General features: G+C 37.7%; 1 protein-coding gene across 1 annotated transcript in view; it reads right to left on the bottom strand.

The window, feature by feature from the left end:
- Positions 1 to 18409, bottom strand: part of PTPN13 (protein tyrosine phosphatase non-receptor type 13) — a 223801-nt gene that overhangs the window by 94553 nt on the left and 110839 nt on the right. Inside the window, exons 8-9 of the mRNA XM_052641697.1 lie at positions 7935 to 8030; positions 6667 to 6760 (exon numbers count right to left, since the gene is read on the bottom strand). Coding sequence (XP_052497657.1) covers positions 6667 to 6760; positions 7935 to 8030 — 190 coding nt within the window. The remainder of the gene's footprint in view (positions 1 to 6666; positions 6761 to 7934; positions 8031 to 18409) is intronic.

Raw genomic sequence — 18409 nt, 5'->3', positions numbered from 1 at the left:
ATCTAATCTCCTTGTTTTCTTCTAGCTCACTTCTTCTAACACTCTCCATCAAACCATTCATTGACTCTATCAGGAATTTTAGTTCACCGACTCGACCACTTCCTCTATGTTAAAACTTTCACTTTAAAATTTTTTTTACTTCCCATAAATGTGATATATTAATGCTTTAGAAATCTTGAATTGGAGTAAACACTTTTAATGTCATGTTAACTAATGGATTAGTTTATGATCTGAAATTAGAAATGTTTATCTTTTAGACCACACTGCTTTATCATGTATTGGTATTACAAGTATTATGGTTCAGGGTACAACACAGTCTTCAGTAATTCATCTGATAGATGTCATTCCACTTCTGTCATAAAATCAGTTAGTATTAGGGTAGGCCGAAAAGTTAGTTTGAGTTTTTCCATAAGATGTTAAATTTTCTATACCTGCTGCTACTGCTAAGTCCCTTCAGTCGTGTCCGACTCTATGTGACCCCAGAGACGGCAGCCCACCAGGCTCCCCCATCCCTGGGATTCTCCAGGCAAGAACACTGGAGTGGGTTGCCATTTCCTTCTCCAGAGTATGAAAGTGAAAAGTGAAAGTGAAGTCGCTCAGTCGTGTCCGACCCTTAGCGACCCCATGGACTGCCGCCCACCAGGCTCCTCCGTCCATTGGATCTTCCAGGCAAGAGTACTTGAGTGGGGTGCCATTGCCTTCTCCATTTCTATACCTGTTATACAGTAATTCTATTAACCCCCTCTAACCCTCACATTGCTTGAGTTGTACAGCCCATCATGAAAATCATTTCTTGGCATACGACCTGAACTCTTATGAAACTGCAGAACCATGCTGACTGATCTCACTAGGTTCTCAGTGCTTCATGATGATTCATTTTCTTAGAGAACTATTTAATTTTTTTTCTTTTCTTTTTTTTATCAAAGTTCTTTCAAAACTTCCTCCCTCATTCTCTCTCAACTGATGACTTCTCTTCAATTTTTTTGGTGAAATAAGAAGCAAACAGGAAACAACTTCCTTATCCTTCTACCACCAGACTTTCCAGATCTATGTTCTGATCTTTTCTGTTACAATGGATAGATCTCCTGCACACTTACATAGGCCTCAAACCCCTATTGTACATGGGGTTCCAAACCTCTTCCCTACCCAGAGGCTTCGCTCCTGCAGTTGCCCTCTCACATGCATCATCCGTCTTGTCCACTAGGTCATTCATGTTATACAAACATGCTGTACTATTTTCTACTTAGAACAAAAACACTCTTCTTTGGTGCCATATCCCCTTTTAGATTCTATTTCATTTTTCTGCTCTCTTTTAGAGTAAGTTTCTTCAAAAGTGTGGGTCTTTTAAATTTTATCTCCACTTCATCTTCCACTTTCTCTTGGACTCAGACCCATAGTTTGAGTCCTTACCAGTTCACCAAAACCAGTCACAGAAAAGACTGCCTTCAGTGTAATCAAAGCCAAAGGGTAATTCTTAGTTTGCATCTTACTTGACCTCCAAGCACCATATAACATAGTTATTCAGTCATTAAACATCTGAATACTGGGGCTTCCCTGGTGGCTCAGTGGTTAAGTATCCTCCTGGCAATGCAGGAAACATGGGTTCGATTTCTGATGCAGGAAGATCTCACATACTATGGGGCCCTTGATCTCGTGAGCCACAACTACTGAGCCCATGAGCCACAAGTACTGAAACCCAAGCTCTTGGGTCCTGTGCAAGAAAAGCCACTGCAATGAGAAGCCTGTGTACCACAACTAGAGAGGAGCCGCCTCCCCTCCAACCACCGCTGCAACTAGAGAAAAGCGTGCACAGCCATGAAGACCCAGCACAGCCAAAAATAAATATTCACTGGCTCCTCCTTACTCTTTTTTTCTGGATCTTTCTTCATTTCTAATCTCTTAATATTAGACTGAGCACCGAAGAATTGATGCTTTCAAATTGTGTTGCTGGAGAAGACTCTTTCGAGTTCCTTGGACAGCAAGGAGATCAAACCAGTCAAACCTAAAGGAAATCAACCGTGAATATTCATTGGAAGGACTGGTGTTGAAGCTGAAGCTTCCAAACATTGGCCGCCTGATCTGAACAGCTGACTCATTGGAAAAGACCCTGATGCTGGGAAAGACTGAGGGCACGAGGAGAAGGGGGCAACAGAGGATGAGATGGTTGGATGGCATCACTGACTCATGGACATGAGTTTGAGCAAACTCTGGGAGATGGTAAAGAAGGGAAGCCTGGTGTGCTACAGTCCACGGGGTCACAAAGAATCAGACATAACTTAGCGACTGAACAACAACGTTAGACTACAACAGTGCTTAGACCTCCAGATTTTTCTAGTCTGCATATACAGTTCACACTTACCTGATCTCATGTAGCCACATGGCCTCAATTACCTTATATTTCCATAACTCCAGGCTCTCCCTTGAATTTTGATTCTACTCACCTGCTTAGGTGAGTGTTCTACTTGGATGTGAACATGCATCTTTAGCCTAAGATGTCTAAAACCAAACTCTGGATACTTGTTCCTTACGTGCAACCCTCTCTCAATCATTCACTGGTTGCTTAGGACACAATCTGGAGTCATTCTTGATTCCTTACAAATCCAACATCTGAACGAGCAGCAAATCCTTAAGGGCATAACCTTGAAGAAATCTATTTCCAACCCTTCTCTATTACTAACAAACTAGTCTGTGCTGTATGCATCTCAGTTGGAGCACTGTAATCGCCTCCAAACCGGTCTTGTACTTCTGTAATCTGTTTTTCACAGAATAGATCAGAGTAATCTCATTAAAATGTAAATATGATCATAGTTCTCTCTGTCTCAACCATCCAATGGACTCCCATTATACTCAAAATAGTTAATCCTAATCCTAACCCTAACCCTTAGGAGATGCCTCCTCTGACCAGCCTACCTAAGTGAACTAGAACTTGGACATCATATCCTTGCAGTCTCTATCTCTTTAGCGTGGTTTATTTTTCTTCCAAATACCATCACATTCTGATGGTGCATTACTTATTTTTTTTTTTTAGCGGTTTACCAGATATCTCTCAGCCCTATAACATCTCTGGAGGGAAGTTTCTGGTCTTGTTCATGATCTCATTTCCCATTCACAGAAGTACCCTCTACAAGGCAGGTATTCAAAAATCACTTATTGAGCCAATGATTGAATATAATTTTATGGCTTGCTCTCACTTAATTGGGGGTCAAGGAAAATGATAAAACTTTGAATCTATATATTTTAACCCACACCTGTGATTTTCATCAAACATATTAGCCTTCTTGTTCAAATTCTTTTCTACCACAGCAACAAACTGATAACAAAAGTGACTGATCATCTTTTTGTGTCCCATCACAATATCTGATTGCAACGTTTGAGAAGCAAAACAAAAACGAACAAAATATAGACAAAACACATGCAAACAAACAAGAAACTCACAAAACCTAGATGATTTAGGAATGAATAAACAAGTTCTTTCAAGACAAAAAAAGGTTACATCATTAAACAGATAAGCATTGAAGCAGTAGGAATGGCAATATGTAAAACCATACTTCAAAAGTTAACACAGGAAAAAAATTTAGAGATGCTCTTCGGAAAATAGCTTTGAATGTCTTTTTTTTGGTCACTGAAAGACACTTTTGATAGTTCAAAATCCAAAATTACTCAGTCTGATGGATCTGACTCATAACTTCCTGTTAATCTCCTCCCACCCACTATGATACAAATCAATAGCACTGTGTGGATCTGTTTTTCCATTTCATTCTAGATAAAGGAATGGAAATTTTTATAAAGAATCATGCAACATATCTAAATACAGAACTATTTATAGATCTCACAAATACGTGACCTAAAGAACAAACAGAACCTCCTGATTGTGTACTGGCATGTTAAAGATATCAGACTTTGTACATATACAGAAAACTCTGCACTTGAATAAGGAATTTAGACAATACCTCAGTTAACGTGTTTCTCCTTGGACAGGAAGAGATGGGGTAGTCTAAAAGAAGCAGACTTTAGCATCTTACATTAAATGTAACAAATACACAAATCTGGAATCAAGATGGTTGGGAGCAATATCAACAACCTCAGATGTGCAGATGATATCACTCCAATGGCAGAAAGCAAAGAGGAACTAAAGAGCCTCTTGATGAGGGTGAAAGAGGAGAGTGAAAAAGTTGACTTAAAATTCAACATTCAAAAACTAAGATCATGGCATCCTATCCCATTACTTCATGGCAAATAGATAGGGGAAAAGTGGAACAGTGACAGATTTTATTTTCTTGGACTCCAAAATCACTGTGGATGTTGACTCTAGCCATGAAATTAAAAGACACTTGCTCCTTGGAAGAAAAGCTATGACAAACCTAGACAGCGTATTAAAAAGCAGAGACATCACTTTGCCAACAAAGTCAAAGCTATGGTTTTTCCAGTAGTCATGTGAGAGTTGGATCATAAAGAAGGCTGAGTGCCAAAAAAATTGATGCTTTTGAACTGTGGTACTAGAGGAGACTCTGGAGAGTCCCTTGGACTTCAAGGAGATCAAACCATTCAATCCTAAAGGAAATCAACCCTGAATATTCACTGGAAGCTGCATGCTCCAATACTTTGGCCACCTGATGTGAAGAGCCAACTCAGTGGAAAAGACCCCGATGCTGAGAAAGACTGAGGGCAGGAGGAGAAGGGGGAAGCTGAGGATGAGATGGCTGGATGGCATCACTGACTGTATGGACGCGAGTTCGAGTGAACTCTGGGAGACAGTGAAGGACAAGGAAGCCTGGTGTGCAGAAGTCCACGGGGTTTCAAAGAGTTGGACACAAGTTGGGACTAAACAGCAATAACAGTCAACTTCTCCTTGAAAGAAATATTTTTGTTTCACCTATACCTAATGCAGATGCTATGAACATCAAGTTGTGTTTTTTACCATCTTAAAGTGTGAAATAAAAGCAGCTTATCACTAAATTATGATCTGATGAGCTAACACTTTAATGTTATTGTTTCCCCCAAAAAAACTGGAAACAGTCAAAACTAAGATTCTCTTATAATCCCCATGCTTTTGAGTTACCTTATCAAGAAAACTGAAGTAAGTCTCACAAAATGATATAACTTTGTTTGGAAGAATATGTTTTCTAAATAACTAGCAAACTGACTACAAGATCAATCAATTTTAACATATAATTCCAACAATTCTTCCATTGCTCTCTATTCCTTCTTTTGATTAAGCTAAAAAGGCATCATATTAACTATAAGCTTTCTCTAAATTACATATATAGACAGGAGTGACTTCCTCAATTCAACACAGACCTTAGTGCAATTCAACATTTGCTTCTTATTGCTGGTCATCTCCAAACAGTTTTGCTTCTTTAATGAAACTATCTACTATCAAGCATAGATCTATCTTTGTCTCTAATCTCTTTGGTCAAAATTACCAAAATAGGGTCATTGCAATTATTATTCCCACAATGGAGTTATAGTAATACACAACGCTATTATGTGAAGATTAAATCATTTTAGGCAAATGAATACTGATTAGAACTTTCCTCATAGAAAGTATCACAGACATTTTAAAAAGGAACACAAGAGAAAGACATAAATTTTATAAAAACCGGAATATTACAGAATAATTTTAGTGCAATGTATGTAATTACTTGGAGTGTTAACCCTGGATAAACTGTCTGCTTTAATCACATGGGTAGGGTTACCTGGACTATTAATAGTTTATGGGTATGAAACATTTGCCTGCCAGAATTAATCACCTAAGGGGCAGGTTTTTGTTAATTTCCAAATGATCCTTTTGTATATAATGGTACTTAAATCAAATGAACTGAGGTATCAAATTTAAAAGTATTACTATAGTTTGGTAGTAAATTCTGAAGCAACTTCTGATTCTCTAGTATTACACTATGAATTTCAAATTAATGCTTAACTTTAACAATATGCTTCTGTTCATGTAAGGGATCTGTGCACACATGAGGAAGACACACATTAATATATTCAGTACTGAGTTGACACATTTCACTTCAAACAAAGTATATCAACCCATAGTTATAATACCACTATCTTAACCCTAGCACAAGAATAACTGCCATCTTATAAGTATGCTGAGTGTTTCAGTATGAAAATGAACTCTAAACAGTCCAAACTGGGCTTAAAAAAAGTTTAAGTGTAAGATAGCTTCTTTTAATCCAGTGAAGTAGTGAAAACTTAACTTTTTATATAATAGATTTCACATAATAGGTTACTTAGTAGTAATCTAGTAATTATTCATTCAACAAATAGTACTGAAAGCCTACTTGTTGAGCCCATGTAATCTTTTGAAAAAAGCATTATTCTTTTAGAAATCAAAGTTTGTATCTTCTCATAGATGTTTATTGCTATACCTTTAGAACTTCCTTACTGTTAGTTATTTTATATTCATATTGACAATTAGAAAAAATCAAGCATAAATGAAAATAATCAGGGCCAATTCTAATTTTAAAAGATTCCAATAACTCAAACAGCTGTAATATCTTTCACATAATTGAATTTGCAAGAACTTAAAGAGGAGGGAAGAAAAGGAAAATGGAGAAAACAGAGGGAAGAGAATAATTAAAAAATAATTCTCCTTGATTCTAATGAAGAAAAAAACCACAAGCAACTGGAAATATATTACCATTTTTTCATATTGCATACCTTGCTCTCTGTGGCTGGCCTTGACTTGGGGTTTCATCTACGCCTGGGAGACCACTGTTGGATTCAAATCTCTTTGAAGTTTCACTTTTTCTCACTAATTGTGAATGAAAAGGAACAGCACAAGTCATAAAAATATGAAATAATCTTATTTAAAACATAAGCACTCAGAAGACACATAAGGTAATTTTCACAAATCATATTCATATAATCAAATCAATGATATAATGTCATTACACTCTTTAGTGGCAGTCATTTTATTTTTGAAAACAATGAATTATGTCCTCTCATATGAAAATGACTACACTGCTGTTTGATGAAACTGCTATTAAGTTCCTATGGTGGTTTTAGTTACTAAATCATGTCCGACTCTTGTGACCCCATGGACTATAGCCTGCCAGGCTCTTCTGTCCAACGGATTCTCCAGGCAAGAATACTGGAGTGGGTTGCCATTTCCTTCTCCAGGGTATCTTCCTGATCCAGGAATTGAATCCAGGTCTCCTGCACTGCAGGCCAGTTCTTTACTAACTGAGCTATGAGGGAAGCCCTTAAGTACCTATAACGGTTAAAATGAGTAATTGGAAGCTTTTTGTAATTTAAAATTTTTATATAGAATTATTCTTTTCACACCTTATATCTCAACACTACCGAAAGAGAACAAAAATCATAGCTTCTTTCTTAAATGTTTTTTTTAATTGTGGTAAAAGTCACATAATATAAAATGTCCTATTTTTAACCATATTTAACTGTACAGTTCAGTGGCACTAAGTACATTCACATTGTTTTGCAACACTCACCATCATACATCTCCCAAATTTTTCACCTTCCTAAACTGAAACTCTGTCCCCATCAAACACTGACTCCCCATTCCCTGCCCCGGCATCTACGAAAGAACTTTCTGACAGTATTAATTTGACTATTCTAGGTATCTGGTATACTACTACTAAGTTGCTTCAGTCATGTCCGACTGTGTGAGACCCCATAGGCGGCAGCCCACCAGGCTCCTGTCCCTGGGATTCTCTAGGCAAGAACACTGGAGTGGGTTGCTATTTCCTTCTCCAGTGCATGAAAGTGAAAAGTGAAAGTGAAGTCACTCAGTAGCCTCCGACTCTTTGAGACCCCATGGACTGTAGCCCACCAGGCTCCGCCATCCATGGGATTTCCCAGGCAAGAGTACTGGAGTGAGGTGCCATTGGTATCTGGTATAAGTGGAATCAAACAGCACAATCATGGTTTCTTATGAATCTTTTGCTTGTCCAGATGCTTCTTACCTTGCCTGAAATCCGATTCAGAGGAAATAATAGATGGACTTTCACTGGACGTACTAAAGAGATCACTGTGGTAAGTTTTGTATCTTTGAACTGGTTCTGAAAGGATTAAAACAAAAACATTAGAAAGCAGTCTCATTAGCTGCTCCACAATCATATAAAGCACTACATTTATTCTTGTGAGACCAGAACATCTATTGCTTTAAATTTACTAATCACTGGATGGTCCTTTAAAAATGTGACGACAATTTTGAGGTGGTTTGGCATCCTGGTTAGGGGCCTGGACTCTGAAGCCATATTGCCTGGGTTTGAACCTCAGGTCTACTATTCACCAAGTGCATGATTTGGGGATGGTATTTAACTTTCCTGTGACTCTTCTTCAATTGAAAAGAGGGTATAAGGGAAATACGCATCTCCTAAGGTTACTGTAGCATTAACTGAACTCATATGCAAAGCTCTTAGAACAGAGCAGATGCTATATAAACATCATTCTCTGTTTCAGGTGCTATTAGGGACAGAAAAATCCAGAGACCCAGCCCCAGGCTCAAATAATTTAAAATGCAGAAGTACAACACTGCTATATTTAAAATGGATAACCAACAAGGATGTACTGTGCAGCACAAGGAACTCTGCTCAATGCTATGTGGTAGCCTGGATGGGAGGAGACTGGGGGAGAATGGGTACATATAAATGTATGGCTGAGGCCCTTTGCTGTCCACCTGAAACTATCACAACATTGTTAATCACCATTGTTAATTGGCTATACACCAATACAATATAAAGGTTTTTTTTTTTAAATGTAGAAATACAAAATACTCAAGATGGGACATTTAGTTCCACCAGAATGAGATGAGTAAGCACTGGGAGTGGGTGGGGGTCTGTGCAGGGGTGTGCAGTGTGCGCTCTGTATGAGGGAGGAAGAACTCCACTGAAATCTAAATTCTACCTTCTGAATGTTTCTGCCTCAGCCCCTCATCTTCACACTTCTGTGATCCCTACCATAGATGATAATTCTATGACAAGTCTCATGCCTGGACTACTTTTAACTGCCCTAGATTCCCCTTTCTGCAGTCTTGCTTGTCTCACATTATAACGCACATTACAGAGAGTGAACTTTCCAGGAACGAAAATCTGAGCACGTTGCTGTATTTCTTAAACTTCTTCAAACTAGAGTTTTAAAGATAGGGTTTAACGTCTCCTTAGTATTCAAAGCCTTTCGTAAGTTGATCCACGACTTCATTCACAGCAGTAGCTCTACATGCTGTGAAGACATAGCTTCTGACTTGTTAGAATCGTGAAAAACATAGACCTCTCTCCTCCCGCAGCCCTAAGACCCACGGGCACACACACATTCACAGGGAACTTGAAAAACTCAGTCTAGGCAGAACCCTTGTTTCAGGGCATCATCACCACCCAGTTCTCCAAATTTTCCACTCTTGCTACTGAATTTACAAATAACCAAAAGCATATAAACTTTGAAATTCCTTCCTCAGATACTCTTCCTGCTAGAATGCTGTTCCTCCTCTTTTTCTTTTGAATCCTTTTTCTTTTTCCTTTAAGAGCAGACTTAAAGGAAAAAAACCTTTCCTGTTCACAAAAGCTTTCATGACCACCTAAAGACTGGGTCATACACCGTTTCTGATACTTTTACATTGCCTTATGCTTACGTAACTGTGACTCTTCACTGCTTTATAGTTCTTTCCCCACCTGTTTGTTTTCTTCTACCTAAAGCACAAACTTAGGCAAAAAGGACTGTATCTTTTTCAGATGTACCTTTATTATCAAGCAAGTGTCTGATGCATAGCAAACATAAAATAAATATTTTCTGAGTGGATATGAATAAATGAATGAACAGAGGAATATAAGTGATATACAAAGGTCACTGATGATCTTTAAAGAGGACTATTTCCATTGCACAGACAGGTGAGAGGCCAAATCAGGCTGGAAGACAGGAAATTGAGAAAATGAGTAACACTATTCTTTAAAGGAGTTTGAAGGTTTGAGAAAGGAAAAAGATTTAAACAAAAACAAACTAAATGAGACTAAATGAGTTATTAGGGTCTTCTTGGCAGAGAGAAATGTTTGAGAATGTTTTTAAGCAGTGGATAATAAGACTGTAGATTGGAGGAGATTGCAAATGATGGTGGGGAATACAGATGGAAAAATGAGAAGGAAAAACAGGAGATGGGAAAAGACCCAACATACATAAGATGGCTAATGTAGGAGGAAGAACCTTTCCTTCTCAAGAGAAAGGAAACAAAGAAAGGAGTGAAAAAACAGAGGGAATCCTAAGAAATCTGTACTAGAAATATGCCTCACTCCTGGCAAGGAAAGTAAACCATTTCCCTAGAAGACTAAAGAAATTCTGCTGTGAAGAGTGTGATAAGAGTCAGCAAATACACGTGAAAGCTTTTATGTAGCAATGAGAGTTTAGATGAGGCTAGAATGCATGAATTTTACTGAAGCCAATCAGAATGGTTGTGTGGCTTTTTCTAGGCACTAGAGAAAGCAGAAAAATGGGAAATACCCGAGGAGTGGTGTGGGATGCAAGGTAACAGATGATCAACAGAAGTGAGGGCTTCTTTTTTACTAGTTTGTAAACTTGAGGGCAGGTATTTCACAAAATGAATTATTCCCTTGTGCTAGAAGGTATTTTAAGAGAGCTTATTAAAAAGAAAAAAAAAAAAGAGAGAGAGAAGAATGAATGAAATCATTAAATGGCACCACAGAAACCAGGCTTGTAGAATCAGGATGAAAATGATGGCTGGAAAAAATGGGAGGTCATGCTGAGACAAAGGGTAGACGTCATGCCAGGAGGAGTAGGAGGATAAATGGCCATGGATTTGACGGAGAGGATATTGTGTATTGTTCTTGTAACAATGTTTACCTGGAGAAGCAGGCATAATATATGTGACTCCTACTTTGTCCAGCTTTGTATACAGTGGATGTAAGTGTCAAATAAAACTATAATTAAAAGAGCTTTGGAATTGAAAATACAAATACTGACGAGCACTTAAAAAAAAAAAGGATTCCATGGTACCACAGGAAGTGACATGGTAAAACAAAAAACAAAACAAAACAAACTCCTCTGGTATAAGAGGAACATGATTTGAAAGGATTATAGAAGATATCAAATATTAGCTTTATCTAATACTACTTAAATTTAATGAACATAGTTAAATGATTATGTAAGAAGAACGCTATTTTCAAGGAGCACCAAAGAACTTTTTCTTTTGTTGTACAGAACTTCCATGGAAAAGTTTTGAGGGATTTTCCCAAGATAACTTGACCAAATGCCAAACCTGGCATTGTAACCTATAGGACGGTAAAACCAACAAGGCCAAAGAGAAGACCCACATGGATGGAGGCAATATAGTTTTATCTCACAAAGAAAAGTTGAAAGTTGCAATAACCTATTCAGTAGACAGAGTAGAGAACCTCAGTCATCTATGCCCTGCAACAACAATTTCATGAATTTACTGTTTCATAACTATTTCTGCAAAGTGGCTATACGAGAGTAAATTTTAGTTTCAACTTCTATTCTTTGGTGCTGCTTTACAATTGTTCTTGCATTATTTCACAGGTCCATATTCTTTGTTCTCAGCTTGCCTATATCTTGGTTCCTTTTTCCTCCTTGTTTCCTTTATTGACAACACTAGTAAACTTTTTTCAAACCTTGGATTCCTCTGTAAGACAAATTAATGTAACTTTGACAAACCCTCTTAAAAATATAACAATAAATCATCTTCCCTAGATGAACTGTTATCTTTAAATGTTCTCAGTACCACACCGGGGGGAGGAAGGACATTGGCTCACAATGGTTTACCACTTCAGAGTAACTGGGCACAAGCACCCCAGAAACATGAACTGGATGACTAGTGTGGCAGGACAATTGAGGGTAGGAAGACCTTTTTATCCCTCTTCTAAATCAGGAGGGATGTGATGACCTAGAGGGGTGGGATGGTGGGAAAGGAAAGAGGCTCAAGAGGGAGGGCATACATATATAATTATGACTGATTTGCATTGTTGTATGGCAGAAATCAACAACATTGTAAAGCAAATTTCCTCCAATTAAAACAAACATTAAACTCAGATTAAAAAACAAAACAAAACAGGAGTGGTGTATCTATGTTAATTAAGTGGTAGGGATCTTTTGTGAGCTTCTTGTATTCTGGAATGTATCTTTTAAAAAAAATGTTGTTAGCCATGTTCCTTTCATGCAACGGCACGGCAGATCTAACGATATTAAAGTTCCCAGGCAACATTTATTACTCAGTCATGCTTATAAAGCGGCTTTAATCAGATTTCAGTTTTCAGTCAAAATTTACTACTCAGTTGTGCTTTTGAGAAAGGTTAGCCTTCTAAGCTTTCCATTTCTGAATAGTAAATGTAACAGTTTCATGAATTATTAATAAATTACATTTCCTTTACCAAGATCATCTGCATTGGTGCATGTGGAGTGGCATATTTTCCAGATCATCTGGAAAGAAACACTTCTTGACTTTCTGATGACCTACACAAAAGGCACCCGGCAGACACTAACTCTGGGCTTCCCTGGTGGCTCAGACGGTAAAGACTCTGCTGCAGTGCAGCAGAATGTGGCTTCAGTTCCAGGTCAGGAAGATCCTCTGGAGCAGGGAATAGCTACCTGCTCCAGTAATCTTGCCTGGAGAATTCTATGGACAGAGGAACCTGGTGGGCTATAGCCGATGGGGTCACAAAGAGTCGGACACGACTGAGTGACTAACACTAAAAGATACCAACTAGATAGATACAGGCTTTATTCCTCCGATCTAGTCAACAAAAGAAGGGTAATCTCTAATTTTCCACAAGATCCTAACATTATTAATAACTTCTTTTCGGAGGAACCCAACAACACAGATGTTTTCTGTCTACACTTAAATGTATAATATTAACATTTAGGTTTGGTCCAGATCCTAGGAATGTGGTATTAACCAAGTGATTAAAAAAAAAAACACAACTTTTTATTATGAAAACTTAACAGACATGAAGACAGAGTATGCAGTAAGTCCTCATATGTACTCATCTCCCAGCATCAACAAAATCTAATAACTGTTATTTTAATTGGAAAGTTTCAGACTTAAAAAAACAAAACAAAACAAGAGATGCTCCTACGTGCTCCTAAGTATTCATAGTGAATAGTGAAGTTGCTCAGTTGTGTCAGACTCTTTGCGATCCCATGGACTGTAGCCTACCAGGTTTCTCCATCCATGGGATTCTCCAGGCAAGAAGACTGGAGTGGGTTACCATTTCCTTCTCCAAGGGATCTTCCCGACCCAGGGATCAAACCCAGGTCTCCCACATTGGAGGCAGATGCTTTAACCTCTGAGCCACCTAGACCATTACAAAGTTTTCTGAATGCCAAAGTTCTTAAGTCATGTGCAATGAACCTGTTAAGAATATTCAAATACCCATTTTATAAAATATACATGTAGTTACTTTCACAGCAGTGCTAAAACTGTAAGCAAAATTTTAAGCTGTCACCGTTACAATTGGAGAACTGAATTCATTTGACTTGTAGAGTAAAATTAGATTCAGTATCTAATTTTTGGTTTGCAAACTTCTCAGCTAGTAAATATTTAAATGAAATCTACATTGTAGAAATCCATATACTAGAATTCCTTCAGGATTATGATTATTCCTCATTTCACTACATGATTTCCGTCTCTGACTTCCTACAAGGATAGTTTTTAGACGTGGAATTTGAAGTTGGAATTAAGAATCTTAATGTAGAAATAATAATGAGTGCAAAAGAAAAAAATGGGAGAATAAAATTAGCCTGGATCCATGTCACCAAAAAAGCAGCACCAAATTCAGTGTGTGTGTGTATGTGTGTGTGTAATGTAGATACATAAAGACAGAGGAACACAGTGTCTCCTGAAAGCAATCTGTTGAATAGTGGTGAGAGGTTGAGAAAAATAGGGACTGCAGAATAACAGCTTAAAGAATTAATGAGGAGAACAGACGTGGATGTGGGGGTAGGAAAGGGAGGGTGGGATGTATTGGGAGGTTAGGACTGACATATACATACGATACTACGTGTAAAGTAGATAGCTAGTGGGAGCCTGCTATAAAGCACAGGAAGGTCAATTGGGTGCTCTGTGATTAACTAGAGGGGTGGGATGGAGGTGGGAGGAACATCCAAGAGGGAGGGAACATATGTATACATATGGCTGATTTACTTCATTGTCCAGCAGAAACTAACTCAATATTGTAAAGCAATTATATTTTAATAATAAAAAATCTGGATAAAGTCTAGTTATAGAGAGTCTGTAATCATACATTCTCGGACAATATCTTTTAATTTCTAGTATTAATTTACCATAATTAAGAGTATACCATCTTTAGGCCAGATGACAATGTATAAAAATCCAACAAATATTTTACTGTCCTTTAATCTGGATTCTCTAAACGCCAACTCTAATAGAGCACTGACTCCACTTTTACATAGCAACGTTAAAAGGCAGTTTTTCAACAGGTTAGTATTCTATCATAAATCCTTGACAATTAAGAGCCACAATTACCACCAACACTTAACACACTTGACACTTTAAACATACAAAGTTGTGGCACAGAGTTATGAAGACTTGCATGATATACAGTGCTTACGTAAAGCTGTTTTAGATGAAACACTAGAATCTACAATCTTCACGTTAAAATGAACCTAAGCCAGAACAAAGTGTAATCGAAAAGCACCATTTACAAGTGACACGTATTCAAGCTCAGACAAGCAACATGAAGAAATTGAGACTCGGGCAATTGCAACATCAGGAATTAAATAAGCACTTTTAACCTGACATTTCTTTATCTCCTTTAATACACGACCCAAATTACAGAAAAAAGTTTCAAACAGAAATGCACTAAGATGGCTGGTTTTGTCGCTAGAATTGTTGGGGGAAAAAAAGAAAATTAAACCCCTGCATTTTTATAGCTACGGTTCCTAACAAATAATATATTTCAATATTCAAATAAGCAGACAAACAAAAGTAAGAACACTTACTTTTGTGTGTAAGTATATTCATGTGCCAAGTGTTTTTCTCTATGCTTTCTTTTTAGAGGGTTAACTTCTGGAGGTTAGAGATTGCACCTTCCTTATGATCAACAGAGTCCACTGTATTCTATATTACATCACACTGCATGATATAAGAAGACAACATATCCTAAAATTCTTTGAGAGCCAGAAATGATCAATAAAATTTTTAACAAGGAGGAATGGAGCTCATGTAAGTATGAATATATATATATAAACAAGGAAGGTAAGAGAGGAATATTCTGTGAAATATAAATGACTTTATAGATGGAACATCTGTGCAGAGTAGGATTACTACAAGAGTGAGCAGTTCCTCTACAAGGGTTTTGTATAACATCGTAGCCACAAATCTAGGCCAGCTATACCACTCTTCTAGCATCCTCTAGCATCCTTTGTTGTCATGACTTCAACTGCCCCCTCTAAAGCTTTCAAACAGTACAGAGCTCTAAAGAAAAGTGACTGCATTTGCTATTGATTGGTCAGGCTGTGACTGACAAGTATGTGATTTTCTCTTAGAGCTGGACAAAACAGGAGACAAAGGTGAGATTTCTCCTCACTATATAGTATAATTCAGAGAATATTATTGTATTCTGTATCCGAAATAGCACCACTGAATACACTAAATATTTAGTGGTAAAAGCCATGTTGCAATATTCAGCTTAGATTAATTGAGTATCTATTATATGTCAGGCAGAGTGGTGGACACTAAGGATATAGCCATGAATTAGACCAGGGCAAAATTCCAGTGTCTACAAGAGGAGAAACAAGCTCCTCAAAACAAATAATTTCAGTGAAAAATACAGGCCATCATCCTGAAGTGTGAAGATGAGAGAAAGTTTAAAGTCTTAAGACAGAAAGCTGCATTAATAAAATCATGATAATACAGAATGGCACGTATTAGGGGAGGAAGTGGGGGAAGGAGGGAGAGAGAACACATATATTACTGGAGCGACTTGTGAGATGGGAAATGGAAAAGGGTAAGGCTGGAGAGAAACGATAATGGAGATAATGGAAAGCCTTAAATGCCATAACCTAAGGAGCTTGAATTTTATCCTGCTCAACTGATGAAAAGTTATTAACTGACTGCAGGCAGAGAAGAAATGTATTCAAATCTGCACGGCAGGGAAATGGAGGACAAATTATAGATAAGAGATCAATTTAGAAAGCTAGTTCTACAGTCCATGGACAATAAAAAGAACTGAGAGCCTGGGATAAAATGAAGAAATATTTTGGAGGTTATAACTGTTGGAGGACTTTCTTGGTGGTATAGTGGTGAAGACTTCATGCTTCCAATGCAAGGAGTGCAGGTTTAATTCTTGGTTAGGGTACTAAGATTTACCACATGCTATGTGACCAAAAATAACAACAACAAAGAAAAAAAGAAACAAAAACAAAAATAAAACCCCTGAATTTGGGACTTTCCTAGTGGTCCAGTGGTTAAGATTCTGAGCCCACAGATCCCTGGTTGGGGAACTAAGACCTCGCATGACACATGGTGTGGCCAAAAAAACCCCCAAACTGTTGGGTCTTAAAACTTGTGCTGATACTCATTACCAGTAAGCTCTATTTTAAATTTCCCTTAATACATATTAGTCCATGCTTTTCAGAAGGTTTCTATATCAAAGCCAAACTGGGTCTATGTTAACTATGTATGAGTTAGATTTAAATTAGGTCTCTAATTTCTGATAAAGTAGCCATGGAGTTCTGTGGACTCCAAAATCAGTATTATATTACTATGAATATAGACACTGGAACATTTGTTTTGGTTTCATTTTTAGCTTTCCTTAGTGTTCAAAAACGCAGTTTCATTTTTCCACTTGGATACATCAAAAAAGCAAATGTCTATTCTCTGTTGTTTTTGAGCTAAAGAATAACTTACTGTGTCTCTCTTCTCAAATGCTTCTCAAGCCAATTTTTTCTCCATTGAACACTGCTATTTTTTTACTGGACTAGTTCTATATGAGAATGGCTTGAAGCTGCCCTGTGTTGCTATGTAATTTAAATAAAATATTCAGTTCCGTAGTTGCATTAGCTAGAAAGCATATGCTCAACAGTCACCTGTGATCTGTAACCTTACATCCAGTCTACTTAGCTGGAATTTGTAGATGCAGTACTTCTCCTCCACCGAAGAAGTTCTACTGGACAATGCTGGTCTAAAATATAAACCTCGGGACTTCTCTGCAGCCCAGGGTTTAAGACTTTGTGCTTCCAATGAAGGAATGGCAATTTGATCCTTGGTTGGGTAATATCCCACATGCTGTGGGGTGAAGCCATAAATAAATAAAATAAAAATTTCATCAGCTGTGGAAACACAGTGGGCACTTGATTCTTTCCGGCTAAGTCACTGAATCCATTTATACTAGTGTGTTCTTCAGAGATACTAAATGTATTTGTATCTCAGTGTAATTATTCAGTCATTAATACTTAAATACATGTGATATTTGACTAACATACAAAATCCCTGTTTATTCTTATACTTACTTCTATGGAAACTGATTATTTAAATTATTTAAGTTCAGGGAGTAATCCAAATAACAATCTTTATTTTTTTGGAGGGGAGGGGTGCTATCCAGAGGGAAATATAGTGAAGGAAATAAAAAACAGAGTAGCTCATCTTTACTAGTTCAGGCTCTTAGAAAAGAAAGACAAAAATTTTTTAAATTGAAATTGAAATCATTTCTCTCTCTCCATAAAATGTCACTGTACTTAGTCACTCAGTTGTGTCTGACTCTGTGACCCCATGGACTACAGCCCGCCAGGCTCTTCTGTCCATGGGGATTCTCCAGGCCAAGAATACTGGAGTGGATTGCCATGCCTTCCTCTAGGAGATCTTCCCAAGCCAGGGATCAAACCCAGGTCTCCTGCAATGCAGGTGGATTCTTTACCATCTGAGCCACCAGGGAAGCCTATAAAGTGTCACTAGTAGCATCCAATATGATGAACTGTAACATTTATGAATCCACCCTCTTGCTTTTCTGAAATGTAACTATAAAAATACATGCACTTTCAAGTTCAATGGAATGAACATGAATGGAAAGGAAGTATTAGATGCTGCAATAATGAGAACAGCCTCACATACTTGAGTGTTTACATACTCTAGTTGCACAAGAGAGTTTAAGCTGCATTCACAGAGCAGTCACAGAAGAGCAAAACTAGGCTAGACCAGAAGACACAGCATTGAAAGAAGGGAGACGGCACTTAACTTAGACATGACGTACAATGGGCTGACTTTAAACTCCTTAAGTAAGTCCTATTTAACCACAGTCACTTTTATAGAATTCAATTATATCTGTTGTTTACGCTCTCCCTTCTAGTATTACACAGAATGCAGGGGAGTCTTGACTGTTGTAAGCAAAATGCTATTCACGGTCCCCACCCAGGGTGTGGAGTGCTGTTCATACTATACTCACAGTACCGGTTCCAAGTC

Source organism: Budorcas taxicolor, chromosome 6 (assembly GCF_023091745.1).
Source record: "Budorcas taxicolor isolate Tak-1 chromosome 6, Takin1.1, whole genome shotgun sequence".
NCBI classification, from domain to species: Eukaryota; Metazoa; Chordata; class Mammalia; order Artiodactyla; family Bovidae; genus Budorcas; species Budorcas taxicolor.
This window is presented reverse-complemented; position numbering and strand designations above follow the sequence as displayed.